The 18,936-nt window shown below is 36.9% G+C and overlaps 1 protein-coding gene across 1 annotated transcript in view; it reads left to right on the top strand.

Annotated features, from left to right (window-relative positions):
- LOC126144536 (uncharacterized) overlaps window positions 1-18,379 on the top strand; it is a 191,867-nt gene extending 173,488 nt beyond the window's left edge. The window contains exons 15-16 of the mRNA XM_049915497.1: window positions 7,602-7,830; window positions 17,579-18,379. Of these exons, the coding sequence (XP_049771454.1) occupies window positions 7,602-7,830; window positions 17,579-17,721 (372 nt within the window). The 3' untranslated portion in view covers window positions 17,722-18,379. The remainder of the gene's footprint in view (window positions 1-7,601; window positions 7,831-17,578) is intronic.
- Window positions 18,380-18,936: the final 557 nt, after the last annotated feature.

The following is an 18,936-nucleotide window of genomic DNA, read 5'->3' as shown; positions in this document are numbered from 1 at the left end:
TGAGGATAAGACTAAATTCAGAAAACAGCCAAAACTGTATCTTTTGAATAGTTCTTTCTATTCTGACTGGGTAAGACTGTACATCAATTGTTGACAGTCCATCTTATATGAATTAGATTGTTAGTCATATCCTTTATTTAACCATTATTACTAATATAATCTATGTTGTTATTTGTATACTTGAACCTCATTTATCTGTTTACATATGATTTAAATTATAAGGCTCATGACCATTTACATATAGCTATTAATGTGATAATCTGACATGTTCTACATTCTATCCATACACTCACATCAAGGATCCTTGGAATTCAACAAATAGATAAATAAAATAAATAAATGGAAAGTTAATCCAACAGCAATAGAGAGTTTTTTAAACCTCGTCAAAGAACAAGATTGGCAGGATGTTTATAGTGCCGATAACATAGGTGATAAATATAACGGTTTTCTTAACAAATTTCTCATGCTCTTTGAGAGTTGATTTCCATTAGGACATTCTAAATAGGGTACTAGCAGTAATAGGCAGCCCGGGTGGCTGAATAGTGGGGTAAGGATATCATGTAGAACAAAGCGGGAATTATATCAAAATATTAGAAGTAGTCACATCCAAGCTATAGTAGCCCATTACAAACAGTGCTGTTAGATGCTTAAAAATGTTATTAGGAACATGGTATGCAGATAGAATAGATACTTCACAGGATAAAATTAAAATCATATGGTCAATTGTGAAGGAAGTGTCTGGTGAACAGCACAAGGTCGACAATATAAAGTCAGTTCGTAGTAAAAATATTTCTGTTATTGATAAATCAGATATATGTACAATATTTAACAATCATTTCTGAGCACTGCTGGTGAATTTAAAAAAAAATTAGTTTCTACAGGGAATCATGTAACTTTCTTGGCAAATGCCTTTCCGAGATTATGTCTGAAATACTACTCTGTGATACAGACAAGGGGGAGATTGAGTCAATAATTAAATCACTGAAGACTAATGACTCTCATGGATAGATGGAGTGCCCAGCAGAATATTAAAGTACTGTGTTGCACATGTTAGCCCTGTGTTCTAACACTTTAGACGACCTGGAGTGTTATGCAAAATTGTATTGCCTGCAAAATTCACACCTCTCTCACATCAGTTGACTTACGTGGTATGCACAACCAATCTTCTTCTCTGGATAGCCGGCTACACCGAATTCCAAAAAAACTTCTTCTCCAAAAAATACTGCTGGTTAACAGGATTTATAACACTCACTCTCTCTCTCTCTTTCTCTCTCTCTCTCTCCATGAAATAAGTGGATACTTGCAGAATACTTTTAGTTTAGTCTTGGTACATTTCAACTTCCACAAAGAACAAATTCACCACTTCTCACATAAATATTTAAATGTTTGCAAGTCAACGGATTCATCTAGCATTAGACTTGATTAAATACATGTACAATAGCATAGTTTTTACAACCACATAATTTATTAACATGTCTTGCTTCTAGCAAGTCCAACACATTAATTATAATTAACAATTTTTCAATTGTTCTTTTTTCTCATTACAATAGTCAACACTATAAAACACCATAAGATACATAAACACTCCTTGTTCTTCCAATACGACTTCTGTGGCACGAGCAGCAAACACTTGTCGATGCCGTTCATCTGTCGCGTGTACCTTGTGCTCATGACTCCTTTCCAGCCTGCACACACAAACATGTGTCACACAGTATGTACATTCTCTCACACTTATTTTTAAAATGTCAAGTGTTCAAGACAGTAGAAGGATGAGTGGGTCTAGAATTTATGTGGAAATTCTCGAAGCACTACAGTATTTAGCCATATTTGTAATTTTTCCTTTAGGAATGGTCAGTTTCCCAAACGATTAAAGTACTCAGTAGTAAAGCTGCTGAATAAAAAGGGAGGAAAGGATACTGTAGACAATTTTAGGCCTATTTCTATGCCATCAGTGTTTGCTAAAGTTATTGAAAAGGCTGTGTGTGTAAGGATAATTGATCATTTTATACCACACGCTTTTCTATCAAATGTACAGTTCAGCTTTAGAAGTCATTTAACAATTGAAAATGCTACCTTCTCTTTTCTCTGTGAGGTAATGGATGGGTTAAACAAAGGGTTTCGAATGCTAGGCATATTTTTTGATTTAACTAAGGTGTTTGTTTGTGTTGATCACAAAATATTGCTCCAGAAGTTGGACCTTGGCGGAATACGGGGAGTAGCTCACAATTGGCTCACCTCTTACTTTAGCAACAGACAGCAAAAAAAAAAAAAAAAAAAAAAAAAAAAAAAAAAAAAAAAAAAAAAAAAAAAAAAAAAAAAAAAACATTATTTACAAGGTTGAGAATGGCTGTGATGTGGGGTCTGAGTGGGGTATGGTCAAGTTTGGGGTGCCCCAGGGATAGTTTTGGGGTCACTCCTGTTCTTTATTTATATAAATGACATGCCCTCTAGTATTATGGGTAACTCTAAAATATTTCTGTTTGCTGAGGACACTAGCTTGGTAGTAAAGGATGTTGTGTGCAACACTGACCCAGTGTCGAATGACCTAAGTTCATGGCCTGTAGAAAATAAACTAATGCTAAATCACAGTAAGACTCAGTTTTTACAGTTTATAACACACAATTCGAAAAACCTGACTTTTTAGTTTCACAGAATGGGCATATGATTAGTGAAACTGAACATTTCAAATTTCTAGCTGTTCAGATAGATAATAAACTGTCATGGAAAGCCCATGTTCAGGATCTTGTTCAAAGACTTAATGCTGCCATTTTTACTATTCGAGCAGTATCGGAAGTGAGTGATCATTCGACACAAAAATTAGTCTACTTTGCTTATTTTCATTTGATTATTTCATATGGTATTATATTTTGGGGTAACATTTCCCATTCTAAAAGGATATTTTTGGCTCAGAAACGGGCAGTTTGGGCAATAAGTGGTGTAAGTTCATGAACCTCTTGTCGACCCCTGTTTACAAGTCTGGGTATTTTGACATTGTCCCCTCAATATATATATATTCCTTACTGTAATTCCTTGTTAACAATATTAGCTTATTTCCAAGAATAAACAGCTTTCACTCAGTTAATACTGAGCAGAAATCAAATCTGCATTTGGATTGGACTTCCTTAACTTTTGTGCAGAAAGGTATGCAGTATACTGCTGCATCCATTTTTCAATAAGCTACCACTAAAATTTAAAAAATCTTAGCAGTAATCTATGCACTTTCAAAGCGAAACTGAAGAATTTCCTCATGGGTGACTACTTCTATTCTGACAAGGAGTTCCTTGAAAACTTAAGCTGATTCTTGTTGTATTGTTGATTGCGTTTACTTAAACTTATGGCTTGACTTTTTTCAGGTTCATAAACATTTTATTTTTATCTGTTATTACTTTTATGTTCTAATTTCATGTACTGACATGTTCCATGAACGTGGAGATTTGCTCCTCAATTTGGTCATACAGAACTTAATGTGTAAATAAAAAAAAATAAATAAAATAATACATTCATCATTACTCATTTGCAAAGTTTAAGTTCAATTTGCAAGGATCTTAATTATTTTATCAAGTGGGGGAGGAGGGCAGTTACCATCCCCTGGTTCACACTGGGTATGTCCTTGAACTTATGTCACATATCAGCTCTGCTGCAATTTTTGCACAGTATTTTATGTGGGCGTGACCACCAACGAGCTGTTCACTGTAACGAAGATGTGCTTCTTCATATTTTCATTGCACAGTGAATGATCAATTAGATTTTAGTCATGTAACTGCAGAAATTCTATTTCATCTAATATTTTGGTGAAAGGCATACAGTTTAAATTTGGATGAAGAAACAGAGTTTCTGCAAATGTATACCAGAAATCTAATTGATCCTACTTACATGAGAGATTATAAGCTATATGAGATCTATAAATGCTATTTTGCTGTCATGCAGGAAACATTAAAAAAGACATGAATATTTTCTATATTGACAGTTTTGGTTGTATTTCACATTGCTGGCAATACATAAAAGTATGCAGCAAACTGAAGTGACTATACTATTAGAAACTCTTGGAATCCAGAGCCATCTGGCGCTTTAAGTTTCTAGGATAATTGCAACAAATGACAAAACAGTTTTTGAACTTCATGACGTATGGCTCTGAATATATTTATGATTACTCATTTGTGAAGTATGAGTTCAGTTTTCAAGGATCATAATTAATTTAACAACTTGGAGGAGGGGGCAATTATCCTCCCCTGGTTCACAATGGTATGTCTTTGAATATATGTCATATACCAGCTCTGATGCAACGTTTTCACACCACTTTATGTTGGCATGATCACCAACCAGCTGCTCATCCTAATGAATGGCCACAGCCAAAATGAAACCAAGAGCGGAGTTGATCACCCATTTGTGGAACCTGTTGTTGAACACAATATTCTTGATTTCAGTGATTGCTTCACAACCTATGCCTTCTGGATCCTTTCCTCTAACACCAACTGTTCTAAACTATGTAGATGGAAGTTGTCCTGCCCTATGATTCTAACTTCACTCACGTCCCATCCACACGCTCTTCATAGTCTCCCCTTCCTCTGCTCTGTCACCCACCCTGTCCACTCTGCCACAACATCACAGTCATGAGCGACACAAACTCACTGGTGCCGGTGTCTGTTTGTTGCATTTCTATCGCATGTATGTGCTGCACCCCTCTGAAACATCAGCCACCCTTCTCCATCTCTCCCTCTCACTCATTGCCTCCTTTCCTCTCTCACCCACTCCACCCAACACAACTCATATGTGGGTGTGTGGGTGTCCTGTAACTCAAAAGAGGGTTGTCCAGAAGCTAGCAATGTTTTCAGTCACATTTATGTACTGAGACTCAATTTGTCTGTTATCCTGTGAGTTTTTACCTTTACCCCTAAATTATTTACATTATAACTGATAAGTTTAATAATAACTTCCCAAATTTCATAGAATCTGTTATTACTGCAAGCTCAAACAAAGGAGAAGTACTTCAATATTTAAGAACAATGTGGAAGACATAGTTTTACACTCGATGTTTATGTAGAAGAGACTAAGAGAAAATAATATATTTCTACAATATTTGAATTATAAAGCCCACACCAACATTCACAAAATACCTGGATACCTGTCCCAGTCATGATTGTGCTGAAAACTAACTAAATGAATGTTCTGAAGACACATCACGTTAATGAATAGTTACGGAAAATGAAATATACCCTTGTGCATCATATCTTCCTTTTCCAGATTACTTTTTCCTTTCTTTTTGTTCACTGTAGAGCTAAGAAGAAACATATTATTTGATGCCACATATGATAGAGAATCCCCATAATTTGCTTAAATGCTTGACAAGAAAGCAATTTTTGATGAAATAAATTTTTATTAGTGGCATATTGGTAAATGATTTTTATCTTTTGTTTATTTTGGTATTACACAAACTTAGGTTTACCAATGTCACATTACAGCTTAGCTATTTTAGTTATATAGTCTTTTTTCTTTGAAATCTTTTAGTAAGTTATGTTATGTTTTCTGTTGTGACAGTCTGTTTGTAAATGTTAGCTGTATATCAATATATTTTGGAATTACAGGTTGGCTGAAGGGCTGATAATTACTTACCTTCAAGAGGCTAAATACAAGTATTCTAAACACGTTTAAATGCAGAAAAATCTATTATGTAACTATTTTGTGTAGATGGTGCTGGACAGCTTTGATAAAGGTTAAAAACTACATTGTAAATAGACAGCTATACTTCTTTAATTTTACCTTTTTACTGTTACATAATAAAAATAAAGAAGTACAGCTGTATATTATATGAAGTAATATTTAACTGTTACCTAACCATTTGTTCCTTCCTCACACACTGATATCAGATCGAATCTCTCTCACAAATCTGCCTCACTGATTCTGATGTGCTATCAGCCTGGTTTTTAGGCAGTTTTCCACATCTTCTGAAGTAAAATTACAGTCTGGTTCCCACATCTCACTGCAGATACACAGTGAGCAAACACTTTGAGAAACATTATCACATTTGAACATGCAGTTACACCAGATGCAAACAGAAGGGTTACATTTTTCTCTCCCGTGAGGAAGCTGGCAGTAGATTTAAAATTCCTTTGGGAGTGGTGACACCATGATAATATGAGGCATGTTCAAAAAGTAAGTATAATAGATGTTTTACATTATTTTAGAAAAAGTGTATTTGAAAAAAATTACAGGATATTGTTTATATACTTGCTGATCATTTTTCCACATAACTGCTATCCTATTGATTGCTTGTGGTGAGCCATGTGACAAGATTCTTTATGCTGTCCTGAAAGAACTTTCTCACCAGTTCCTTCCCCCCCCCCCCCCCTTTCAGAACCTCTTTCTGCACCTACTCATCTGTTGAAAATTTAATTCCTCCCACTTGTGCTTTCAGGGCGGTGGAAAGATCTGAAGGCACCAAGTCAGGGGAATGTGGAGAGTGGTTCAAAACATTCCAACCAAATGAGTCCAAGAGCAACTTGCTGGCCAAGGCTGTGTGAGCATGAGCATTGTCGTACAACAAGCACACTCCCCTCATCAGCCCCTGTGATGACTGTCTTTTTCTCTCAGGCACTTAATGACTCACCAGTGTTTCATCTATAGTCATGATAGAGCTCATAAAATCCTCACCTTCCAATTCAAGTCACTCAAGAACCACATGGGTGCTACTGACCTGATTATTCTAGTACTGCTCTGTCAGCTGTTATGGGACCCCTCTTGCACACAGTTTTCAGTACCCCAGAGTTTCTGTGAGTGCCTTTTTTAAGAGTGGTCTGGTGAATTGTGGAAACATTGCAGAAATTTCACCCACTGTCAGTGGGGTCTTCAGAAACAGTTTCCTCATTTTTTTTTACACCAAATCATCAGTCAAAATGGAAGATCTTCCACTCGTCTGTTTATCATGAGCATTTTTTCTGCCTCCAGTAACCTCCCTAACCACCATGTAAACACACTGATTCTGTTTATAACACCTTTATCGCAAACTGTTTTGATTCACAAATAAATTTGGTAGGTGTTATTCCTTCTGTGAGTGGGCAGTGGATCACACCATGTATCTTGCAGTTATCAGGATTTCTTACTGACATCTTTCACACAACTGGACACTACAATGTTAATTTACTTAGCAGTTCTTTCTGTAGGAACAAAAGAGGGATAGATTGGGGAAAGTTAGAAAGAAAGGGTAGGTAATCCAAATTGCCTCCATCTTTTCTCCATTTCCTCCTAACAGATGGCTTCCTTTCAACACGGATCCTGTACCATCCTTCCAGACTTATTGCCCTTTCCTCCAAGAGGAATTAACCAACAATTCCAACAGCTGGGTTATGTGTCTACTAGCAGTAGTTTGTGTTTTGCCTCCTGAAAGTTTGTAATGGCCAGCCATTCTGGTTTCTTGTAAATTTATATTTTTTCTCAAGTATTTATATTTTATCATTTATATGTTAGTTAATTTTGTACTATTAACTGTACTTCATACTGTTATTTCATAACTGTACTCTTTCTGACTCACTCTATGCATCTCAAACTGTAAATGAAAAGGCAGTTTAAAAAATATAATCTTGAGTTCTTTCCCTCTGTTTCTTAAGGTGCAAAATGTTCAATATGGCACAGTTGAGGTGTGCTATTCACGAAGGATTGAGTTTCCAATGAATAATACACAAACAAATGGTAATGATGTAACATGCATAACAGGCCAAGGTGGAGATAAGGAAATTTCTCTTTCATCACCGTGCAATGGATATGAAAAAATACTGTATTGCCCTCCATTATATATTGCAGTTTTGGGGCAACAATCAACTGGTAGTGAATGTACAGGTAAGCTATAAACATGACATAATAAATTATACTATTTTGTGCTTTTAGCTTTACTTATATGTGGGGAAAACATAGGTTCCTTCTTCACAGTAGACCCATTTTGAATACTGAAAATTATATTTAACATGTTGTTGTTGCTGTTGTGGTCTTCAGTCCAGAGACTGGTTTGATGCAGCTCTCCATACTACTCTATCCTGTGCAAGCTTCTTCATCTCCCAGTACTGCAACATACATCCTTCTGAATCTGCTTAGTGTATTCATCTCTTGGTCTCCCTCTATGATTTTTACCCTCCATGCTGCCCTCCAATACTAAACTGGTGATCCCTTGATGCCTCAGAACATGTCCTACCAACCGATCCCTTCTTCTCGTCAAGTTGTGCCACAAATTTCTCTTCTCCCCAATTCTATTCAATACCTCCCTCATTAGTTATGTGATCTACCCATCTAATCATCAGCATTCTTCTGTAGCATCACATTTTGAAAGCTTCTATTCACTTCTTGTGCAAACTATTTATTGCCCATATTTAACTTCCATACATGGCTAACTCCATACAAATACTTTCAGAAATGACTTCCTGACACTTAAATCTATACTTGATGTTAACAAGTTTCTCTTCTTCAGAAACACTTTCCTTGCCATTACCAGTCTACATTTTATATCCTCTCTACTTTGACTATCATCAGTTATTTTGCTCCCCAAATAGCAAAACTCCTTTACTACTTTAAGCGTCTCATTTCCTAATCTAATTCCCTCAGCATCACCTAACTTAATTCGACTACATTCCATTATCCCCATTTTGCTTTTGTTGATGTTCATCTTATATCCTCCTTTCAAGACAGTGCCCATACCATTCAACTGCTCTTCCAATTCCTTTGCTGTCTCTGACAGAATTACAGTGTCATTAGCGAACCTCAAAGTTTTTAATTTTTCTCCATGCATTTTAATACCTACTCCGAATTTTTCTTGTGTTTCCTTTACTGCTTGCTCAATATACAGATTGAATAACATCAGGGATGGGCTACAACCCTGTCTCACTCCCTTCCCAACCACTGCTCCCCTTTCATGCCCCTTGACTCTTATAACTGCCATCTAGTTTCCGTACAAATTGTAAATAGCCTTTCACTCCCTGTATTTTACCCCTGCTACCTTCAGAATTTGAAAGAGAGTATTCCAGTCAACATTGTCAAAAGTTATCTCTAAGTCTACAAATGCTAGAAACGTAGGTTTGCCTTTCCTTAATTTATCTTCTAAGATAAGTCATAGGGTCAGTACGGCCTCACATGTTCCAATATTTCTACGGAATCCAAACTGATCTTCCCTGAGGTTGGCCTCTACCAGTTTTCCATTCGTCTGTAATATTTTGCAGCCATGACTTATTAAACTGATAGTTCGGTAATTTTCACATCTGTCAACACCTGCTTTCTTTGGGATTGGAATTATTATATTCTTCTTGAAGTCAGAGGGTATTTCGCCTGTCTCGTACATCTTGCTCACCAGATGGTAGAGTTTTGTCAGAACTGGCACTTCCAAGGCTGTCAATAGTTCTAATGGAATGTTGTCTACTCTTGGGTCCTTGTTTCAACTTATGTCTTTCAGTGCTCTGTCAAACTCTTCACGCAGTATCATATTGAGGCGTTGCATCTTCGCATTGCTCCTGTCACTTGTTAGGACACTGTCATTACAGGCATGAGTCATCGACAGATGTCACCAGCTGACATGGACCTGAGTTACAGAGCTGCACGTAGTTGTACTGGTAGGCAGCAGAGGTCAGCAATTGATGGCAGTCCTAGCAGTCGTATTCAAAACAATGTTGTAAAGTTATGTTTGATTAATATTTAATGTATTTGCATAATTATAATTGTTTTATATGTGTAGTAATTAGCAGTGTGAGTGTTGTATGATTGAAGAAGAACAGAAGTAAATGAAAATTGTTTTGTTTATTCATGAAGTACCAGTTAAACTATACAGGGGATTTACTATAATTAAATGTGCAGTCAGTTTATGGTACTAATAAGTCATGAGTAGAACACAAATTAATCGGTAATTGCAGAAGGAGTAATTTTATATATGATACTTTTCTAAATTTATTTATTTAGCAATTGCCATAGAAAGAAATGTTTTACTATGATTGGTCATTGAAGTAAAGCGTGGGATAATACTGCAACCTGATTTGCTGTTTGTGATATCAGTCAAGCAGAAAAATGCAGGCTCGCGCCAATCTATGCTGGGAACAAGGCCTTTGGTGTGATCTAGGGGGGTCGGGGCTGAGGATTGGAACTAGTAACATCTCACTGAAAGCAGTTCCAATGGAAGTACTGTAAAATCGCCAAAAAAATGCTAATTACGTGCTCGCAAAATAGTACAAAGTGTATTTAAGTGAACAGTATAGTGGAAGTAGTGTGGAATTTCGTACGGAATATCAAAATTGTTGCTTTTGACTGTTAGTTAAAACCACGTGGCATGTTCTGTGATCTAAGACTGCAACAGGTATTACGTGTAGAGCAGAGTACACAACATTTGAGCGAGCATTTTCATTACTAAACGATCTGGTGAACTCTATTAACTTCGGTAATGGGTGTAAATACCATAAACTGGCTATGTGTGTGATTGTGGTGTGCGTGTGAACTTCACATTGTGTTGCCACTTAGTACGGACTTGGGTGTATTAACTGTGATCTTTATCGTAAAAATACAGCTGAAAATTTACATTGCCTAGTTAAAACTTTTAATTCAGTAGCTAGCCACATCCCGTTTACTGGACAATTCTATGTATGTTGCGACCTGCTACTACAGCTTTTAGCTAGACAAATGAACATTGCTGGATACTGGCAGGACAGTAAAAAAAAAAAAAAAAAAAAAAAAGAAAAAAAAAAAAAAAAAAAGAAGTGCTCGCCGCAATATCTCCCATTTCATCTTCATCTACATCCTCTTCCATTTCCATAATATTGTCCTCAAGTACATTGCCCTTGTATAGACCCCGTATATACTTCTTCCACCTTTCTGCTTTCCCTTCTTTGCTTAGAACTGAGTTTCCATCTGAGCTCTTTATATTCATACAAGTGGTTCTCTTTTATCCAAAGGTCTCATTAATTTTCCTGTAGGCAGTATCTATCTTACCCCTAGTGAGATATGCCTCTACATCCTTACATTTGTCCTCGTAGCCATCCCTGCTTAGCCATTTTGTGCTTCCTGTCAATCTCATTTTTGAGACGTTTGTATCCGTTTTTGAATGCTTCATGTACTGCATATTTTCTCCTTTCATCAATTAAATTAAATATTTCTTCTGTTACCCAAGGATTTCTACTAGCACTCGTCTGTTTACCTATTTGATCCTCTGCTGCCTTCACTACTTCATCCCTCAAAGCTTCTACTGTATTTCTTTCCCCCATTCCTGTCTATTGTTCCCTTATGCTCTCCCTGAAACTGTGTACGACATCTGCTTTAGTCAGTTAATCCAGGTCACGTCTCCTTAAATTCCCACCTTTTTGCAGTTTATTATGTTTTAATCTACAGTTCATAACCAATAGATTGTGGTCAGAGTCCACATCTGCCCCTGGAAATGTGTTACAATTCAAAACCTGCTTCCTAAATCTCTGTCTTACCATTATATAATCTATCTGAAACCTGTCAGTATCTCCAGGCTTCTTTCATTATTCTTGAACCAAGTGTTAGATATGATTAAGTTATGCTCTGTGCAAAATTCTACCAGGCAGCCTACAATCCATATTCACCTACTACGTTCCCTTCTCTTCCTTTACCTACTATTGAATTCCAGTCACCTATGACTATTAAATTTTCGTCTCCCTTCACTATCTGAATAATTTCTTTTATCTCATCATACATTTCTTAAATTTCTTCGTCATCTGCAGAGCTAGTTGGCATATAAACTTGTACTATTGTGGTAGGCATGGGCTTTGTGTCTTATCTTGGCCACAATAACGCATTCACTATGCTGTTTGTAGTAGCTTACCCACACTCATATTTTTTTTATTCATTATTAAACGTACTCCAGCATTACCCCTATTTGATTTTGTATTTATAACCCTGTATTCATCTGACCAGAAGTTTTGTTCCTCCTGCCTCTGAACTTCACTAATTCCCACTATATCTAACTTTAACCTATCCATTTCCCTTTCTAAATTTTCTAACCTACATGCCAGATTAAGGGATCTGATATTCCACACTCTGATCTGTAGAATGCCAGTTTTCTTTTTCCTGATAACGACATACTCTTGAGTAGTCCCCACCCGGAGATCCGAATGGGGGACTATTTTACCTCCAGAATATTTTACCCAAGAGGACACCATCATCATTTAACCATACAATAAAGCTGCATGCCCTCAGGAAAAATTACAGCTGTAGTTTCCCCTTGCTTTCAGCCATTCACAGTACCAGCACAGCAAGGCCGTTTTGGTTAATGTTGCAAGGCCAGGTCAGTCAATCATCCAGACTGTTGCCCCTGCAACTACTAAAAAGGCTGCTGCCCCTCTTCAGGAACCACACATTTGTCTGGCTTCTTAACAGATACCCCTCCGTTGTGGTTGCATGTATGGTACGGCTATCTGTATCTCTGAGACATGCAAGCCTCCCCACCAACGGCACGGTCCATGGTTCGTGGGGGGGATTTTTAATATATTTACTTTAAAATAAGTCCATTATAAACAGTAAGAAACTGTGAAATATTTCAAATGAAATTAGTCTTTATCAGAGTCATGAACATGTTATAGAAATTCCGAATGAGTTAGCGGTAGTTGAACGAAATTACTTATGTCAACTAATTTCTGGATCAAATTTTAAATCTTTCTGAAGATCTCATGGAATGAGGGCATGTATTACTGTCAATGGAGGTTTGTACATTGGAGGTGGACATTAAGTTTGGCAGGTCCCTCGTTGGTGCTATATGAGAAGAGTAGGCTATGTTTTGTTACTGGCTTTTCCTCTCTCACCACTATAGAACACATTGACACTCCACATACACACTGATGATACAAATCTCACATGACAAAGGAAAGATGCCACTGTGTCATGTGAAGGAAGAAACTCCTAACCACTTAGATGGAAAAACTACCTATTGAGACCTCCCAGACAGTAATGTCATACACATGGTTTCATTACTGTTTATATCTATGTATGAGGGGGGACCCAGAAATAACCAGAATCATAATGTTTCACATCATGTACTTGTAGTATCAGGTTGCACCACCAGAGGGTTGTTGTAGGACCTCTCCTGAGTCATTCCACTAGGTGGCATCACCCATCAGCAACTAGTGTGGTTTCTCTCACAGTTTTGTACAGTGCAGACTCAACATGAAAAAGTGGGTACACTTATTATGATCAAGAGGCACCTTTGAAATTTTGTTTTCTGTTCGGCAAGAAATCAGTGGAAACTGTTGTGATGATGCAAAAAACTTACAAAGAAGGCGCTCTTAGTAAAATTAATGTGTACAAATGGTTTTCTCCGTGTAGAAAGGGAGAAATGGCCATTGGAGATCAATCTCTTTCTGCTGTAAGTAAGGACAACAGTGACAAAATCTATGACCTGGTCAATGAAGATTGGCACAGGACAATCGACCAACTCAAGGGCTTATCCAGGTCATGCTGGAGCTCAATTCAGTGCATTTTGACCACTGATTTGGGGATGCAAAGAGTGCCAGCAGAGTTTTTGTCTAGACTTCTTATCAGTGGCCAAAAGGATTGTCTCTTTCAAGCCTGTCATGAAATGAAGGAAGGATTCAAAGATGATCCAAATTTTTTCAACAAAATCATCATAGGTGATGAGTCATGGTACTATGGGTATGATCCAGAATGTAAACAACAGTCAACTCAGTGGAAGTCAACTGTCTCACTTCATCCAAAAACTAGCTCAGCAAGTGAAACTGAATGTGAAGACAATACTGATCCTTTTTTTTTTTTTTTTTTACATCAGAGGGATTGTTTCTCAAAACCAGACATTAAACCAGAAATTCTGTTTGGAGGTTATCACAAATCTGCTCAGAAGATTTATGTGAAAATATCAGGATTTGTGAAATTCCAATGAGTGGCTCCTGCATCATGACAATTCTCCTGTGCACCACTCTCAGTGTTTGCCAGTTTTTGGCCTCAACGAAGATGACTACCTTGATCCACGCAATCTATTTGACCAATTTAGCACACTTGGACTTCTTCCTGTTCCTGAGGAAGAAAAGGACCAAAACTGGAAGCATTTTGCCAATGTCAAAGATGTAAAACACTGTGTGAAGAAGGTGCTTCCAACACTGAAATGAATGTTTGGACAAGTGCATTAATGTTCATGGAGAGTCTTTTGAAGGAGATTGAGGCTGTATTTGAAAAGCAATAATGTACACGCTTTCTACAAAGAAATTCCAATTATTTTTTGGTACCTTCTCATGAAATTTAGATTTAGCAACTTGCTACGAATAGGCATATTCTCACATATTAGTTATTGTTGGGGTTAAACCAACATATCTTCTCATTATATGAGGATTGAATGAAAAGTAATGCCTCCACCTTCATTAATTAGGTTTGGATGGGAATATTATAATAAATCAAGTGCAGTAATAATCCTTAGAATGTGATCTTTAATTACCAATATTCACTTTTCCACATAATCACCAGCCAATTGGATACATTTCTGCCAACTATGAACAAGTTTTCTGAAGCCATAATGGAAGAAGTTGACATTCTGTTTCCACAACCACAGTCTCACAGTTCTCTCAACATCTTCATCAGAAGCGTAATGATGTCCCTGCATTTCATCTTTCATTATTGGGAACAGATGGAAGTCAGGCAGTGCTAAATGGGGACTGCATGGACGATGCTGTACAGTGGTGAGATTCAGTCGCCGAAGTTCTGCTATGGTGGCACATGAAGTGTGTGGTTTGGCATTGTCATGCTGCAGGAAAACATTTTCTTTTTCTTTTTGGACCCTTGTTAGCCATCGTTTCAGAGATCGCAGCATTGTGATGTAACACTCTGAATTTATTGTTGTTCCATGATCAAGGAAATGAACATGGATAACGGAACTTCCTGGCAGATTAAAACTGTGTGTTGGACTGAGATTCGAATTTAGGACCTTTGCCTTTCGCGGGCAAGTGCTCTGCCATCTGAGCTACCTGAGCATGACTCAAGACCTGACCTCAAAGCTTCAATTCTGCCGGTACCTCATCTCCTACCTCCCAAACTTCCCAGAAGCTCTTCTTTCACAGTTTTAATCTGCCAGAAAGTTTCATATCAGTGCACATTCCGCTGCAGAGTGAAAATCTCATTTTAGGAACATGGATAATACCATCTGCTTTCCAGAACACTGTGGCCATCGTTTTTCCAGCTGAGGGCTGTGTCGTGAATTTCTTTTTCTGGGGCAAGTCTTTGTGTAGATATTCCATAGACTGATATTTCTCCAGTCCGTAATGGTGTACCCAAGTTTTGTCTCCTGCCACAATTGATTGGAGAAACGTGTCACCTTCATTCTCGTAACATGAGAGGAGTTCCTGGCAAATGTGTGCTTTCATTTCAGGAGTCAGCATCTGGGGTACCCATCATGCACAGATCTTCAAGCAAATCAATAATGTGACCCACAAGTTCTTGTGAAATGCCAGTTGTGCTTGCAATTTCTGTCTGAGTGATATGACAAACATCCTGAATCAATCTGTCAACATTTTGCTTGTGAAACTTGGTTGTTGCTGTCACAGGACGTCAAACTCTTTGTGCGTGATGCAGGTCAGGTGTTCCTGCCTCAGCATCTTTAAACTTACTCCCCAACAATGCACAGTACTCACATCAACACAATTGCCATAAACTGCTTTCATTCTCGGATGAATCTCCTTTGGGGTGACACCTTCTGCTCTCAAGAATTCAGTGACTGCACATGGCTTAAATTGCATTGACCGACGACCGTCTGTGCAGGGTTCCATACTTTACACTGTAACAACACAACCGTTCAATGCTAAGGCTTCCTGCCAACTGAAGCTGTAGAGAAGAGGCTACGGAACAAGCCAGTACCTGCCGCATACCAATGCTGCCAACTGTTGAAGAGTTACGAAGGTGGAGGCATTACTTTTTAAGTCAACTTTCGTATCTACTGTAAATTGATCCACAAGTGCGTTTTGTCACACGCAGAATGACATGTGTAAAGGAGCTAATCCAGCAGAATGATATTTGACTTCACAAATTGGATCTATGTTCTGAGTTCAATGACTTTATTATTAGTATCATCATTTACTGCATTCATTTAATTTTTCATTTCATGCTGAAACTATACTAGAACTGAAAGAATTCTGAAAAATCTGACTTGCCTTGACATAAAATCTCAATTTTTAAAATGTTATATTGATTCCAGTTGTATGTAAACGTTCCTATTTTGATTTTGTGTCATGCTCTTTACCTACATTGACTCTGTTATATAATTTAAAGCTTAATTTTTCCAAGCTTTATACCACTGAGGTCTCTTTTTTTGGATATTATTTTTTACAAACTAGTGGTAATTTCATAGTTATCTCCCTGTTGTGTTGTAATGGACCTTCCATATCCTACTTTGATAAACTTTTTTATAATTTTCTTTGTTACATAGTTTTTGTGTGCCAACTGATCTATAAAGAAAGTAAATCTTTGAATGTGACCCTGTCATTACAATGAGGTGAAAATGATTACTTTTCATTCCTGGGTTTTACATCCACCTTGCAAAACAAGTATCACTACATTTTTCTGGAAAACATTTCGTTTTAATTATTTCAGAAGGATTTACAGTTAGAGACAAGTTTAATAGGACAGTTTTTTTCTTTTTTTTAAAATTGTATTATATGAAACACAGCCTTGCTGGCAAATGCTTGCAAAAGCAGTGCAAGAGCATATTTATGAGCAGCTTTGAGTGCTTTTTCATACATATATCTGTAGATGTGACTAGCATTAAAGCTGCTCAACAAGAAATAAAATCAGCACAGACAAAGGCTTAAGATATGTCATTGTGTACAAAGTAAAAATGTAATGTCTAAGTGCAGGAGAACTTTTTCTGTGTGTTTTACAATATTCCATCTCTCCATGTCTATAACAGTTTGGAAAGCCCATTGTTTTTATTGATTGTGATGCTCTGCATATTCATGTTACCATCCAAGAACCAGATGAACTTAGACACTTATGGAGACTCTACACAAAACAATACAGAAACGCAGACAGAAAGCAATTCTAGGTTCTCTTGTTCACAGTGCCACACCCAAAGAGCCTTTAATAACCTTATAGGACATATTAGGTATGGTCTTCACTTCTTGGCATCAGCGTGATATGCCTCTTCTTCCTAACCATCCTAAACCTGTCTCTCTTTTCTTCCTGACGAAGGACCTGTCAGTTCCAAAAACTACAGTAAATTTTTTTCTACTTTTATTTTATCTATTGGAAATTCTAGAGTTTCTCCTTCTAAATGTGAATACCAACCTGTTATTGTAATTTTACAGTTTCCTCAAGTGAAATCTCCTTTTGATATACAGTATCTATACAGCATTGATGTATTATGAGAAATTATTCTTGCTAAAAAGCTGAAAAGGAATTTATTTTCAGCTATCTGTGAACATTTACTGTCAAAATGTGTATATTTTTTCCAGTTACCCCATACTGTGGCAAAACAACCAGCTTTTTAAAACTACTCAAAACCTTTTCAAAAATTTCACACATAAGCACCATCTGTTTTGTTCTGTGAGAACCTTCATGCATAATTTCTGTATATACTAATCTTCAGACTTCCTTATGTTTTATTTTGCAGTGAAAGGGTGTGTAGATGTTACTGATATCCAGATGAAGATCAGCCATCAGGGACTAACTTGTGGTGTCTCGCAAATACTGGGTAATAAGATGTTAATTACTGTTGTGTTACTGGTGTTGTTACGTTCCATACTCAACAGATAAAACTGAAAGTGTGGCAATTGGTTTCCAAGAAACTCATGGCCTTATGAAAATGGCCAAGTCCAGCTGTTCAATAAACTGTTTATACTGAAGAACAGTAATTGTTTAGAAGCAAGCAGTGTTATGCAAACATAAGCTGACAGTGTATCAGTGTGTGTGTGTGTGTGTGTGTGTGTGTGTGTGTGTGTGTGTGTGTGTTTGTATGCACTCTCAAACATGCTATACAAAATTTTTTATGAGTTTACCTGTGAGGCAAATAACACTTTGTTTCACAGAGGTGGAATTTAATTTGATTATGAAGGTGTTTAATACACAGAATCACCTTTGTAATAGAAGATGTGACATGTGATGTGACATAATTTATGAATATTTTAAGCAAATTTGGTAGTCAGGAATACAACAACTTCAACCCCCATTCCACCCTCCTCCCTCCTCTTTAGAAATGTGTTACCAACCCTTACATCATTTAATAACTCAAGCAGCATTTCTGAAAATCTGATAAAGAGAAGAGAGAGAAAAATATTTGTTGACCCTAAACATTCTCCTTTTACTGGTGAAACTATGTCAGTTATGTTAAAAATAGAGAAATGTAATTCCTGGCTTAGATATAAGTTAGTGTTTGGTGTAAGTAATTATTATGTAAACTTAAATTGCTGTAATATATGTGTTACTTGTGTCTAATTAATGTTTGTTTTGTCATTAATATTTCAATAAACTCTATGTTCTTGACTTCAACCAAGACATTATTGTCCACCTGCCATAAGTCTCCATCATTGATGATATTTATCTGGAAAACAGAATAGTAATACAGTTAGCTTCAAGAACTGTAACCGACCCTCTCCTCTTCCTTTCCTTTCCTTCTACATTTTAAGAATTTCACATTTCATTGTCAGTAATGAAATAAAGACTTTATAGTTAATGATGTTACATGTCACTTAGATTTCCTATTTCCAAGCAGCCAAAACAATGACAAGGAGAGGAATGTAAATTGTTTTATCTCTTGTATTTCCTTCTTTCGTAAACATCAATGGGAAGCTTCTCCCTAGGACAATAATGTGAAAAATAACCTCTCCTGTCAGAGCACTATCACTACCAAAATTGCCATAAAGGTAAAATGTAACAATGGTAATGAGAAATACCTGCATTCCTGACATGATTTTAGTGACAACACTGCCCTCAATTCATATAATTGCCATCAAGAGGGCTATTTTACGTTCA

This window comes from Schistocerca cancellata, chromosome 2, assembly GCF_023864275.1.
Source record: "Schistocerca cancellata isolate TAMUIC-IGC-003103 chromosome 2, iqSchCanc2.1, whole genome shotgun sequence".
In the NCBI taxonomy this organism is placed as follows: domain Eukaryota; kingdom Metazoa; phylum Arthropoda; class Insecta; order Orthoptera; family Acrididae; genus Schistocerca; species Schistocerca cancellata.
Note: the sequence above shows the minus strand (reverse complement) of the source record. Positions and strands in the feature narration are given on the sequence as shown.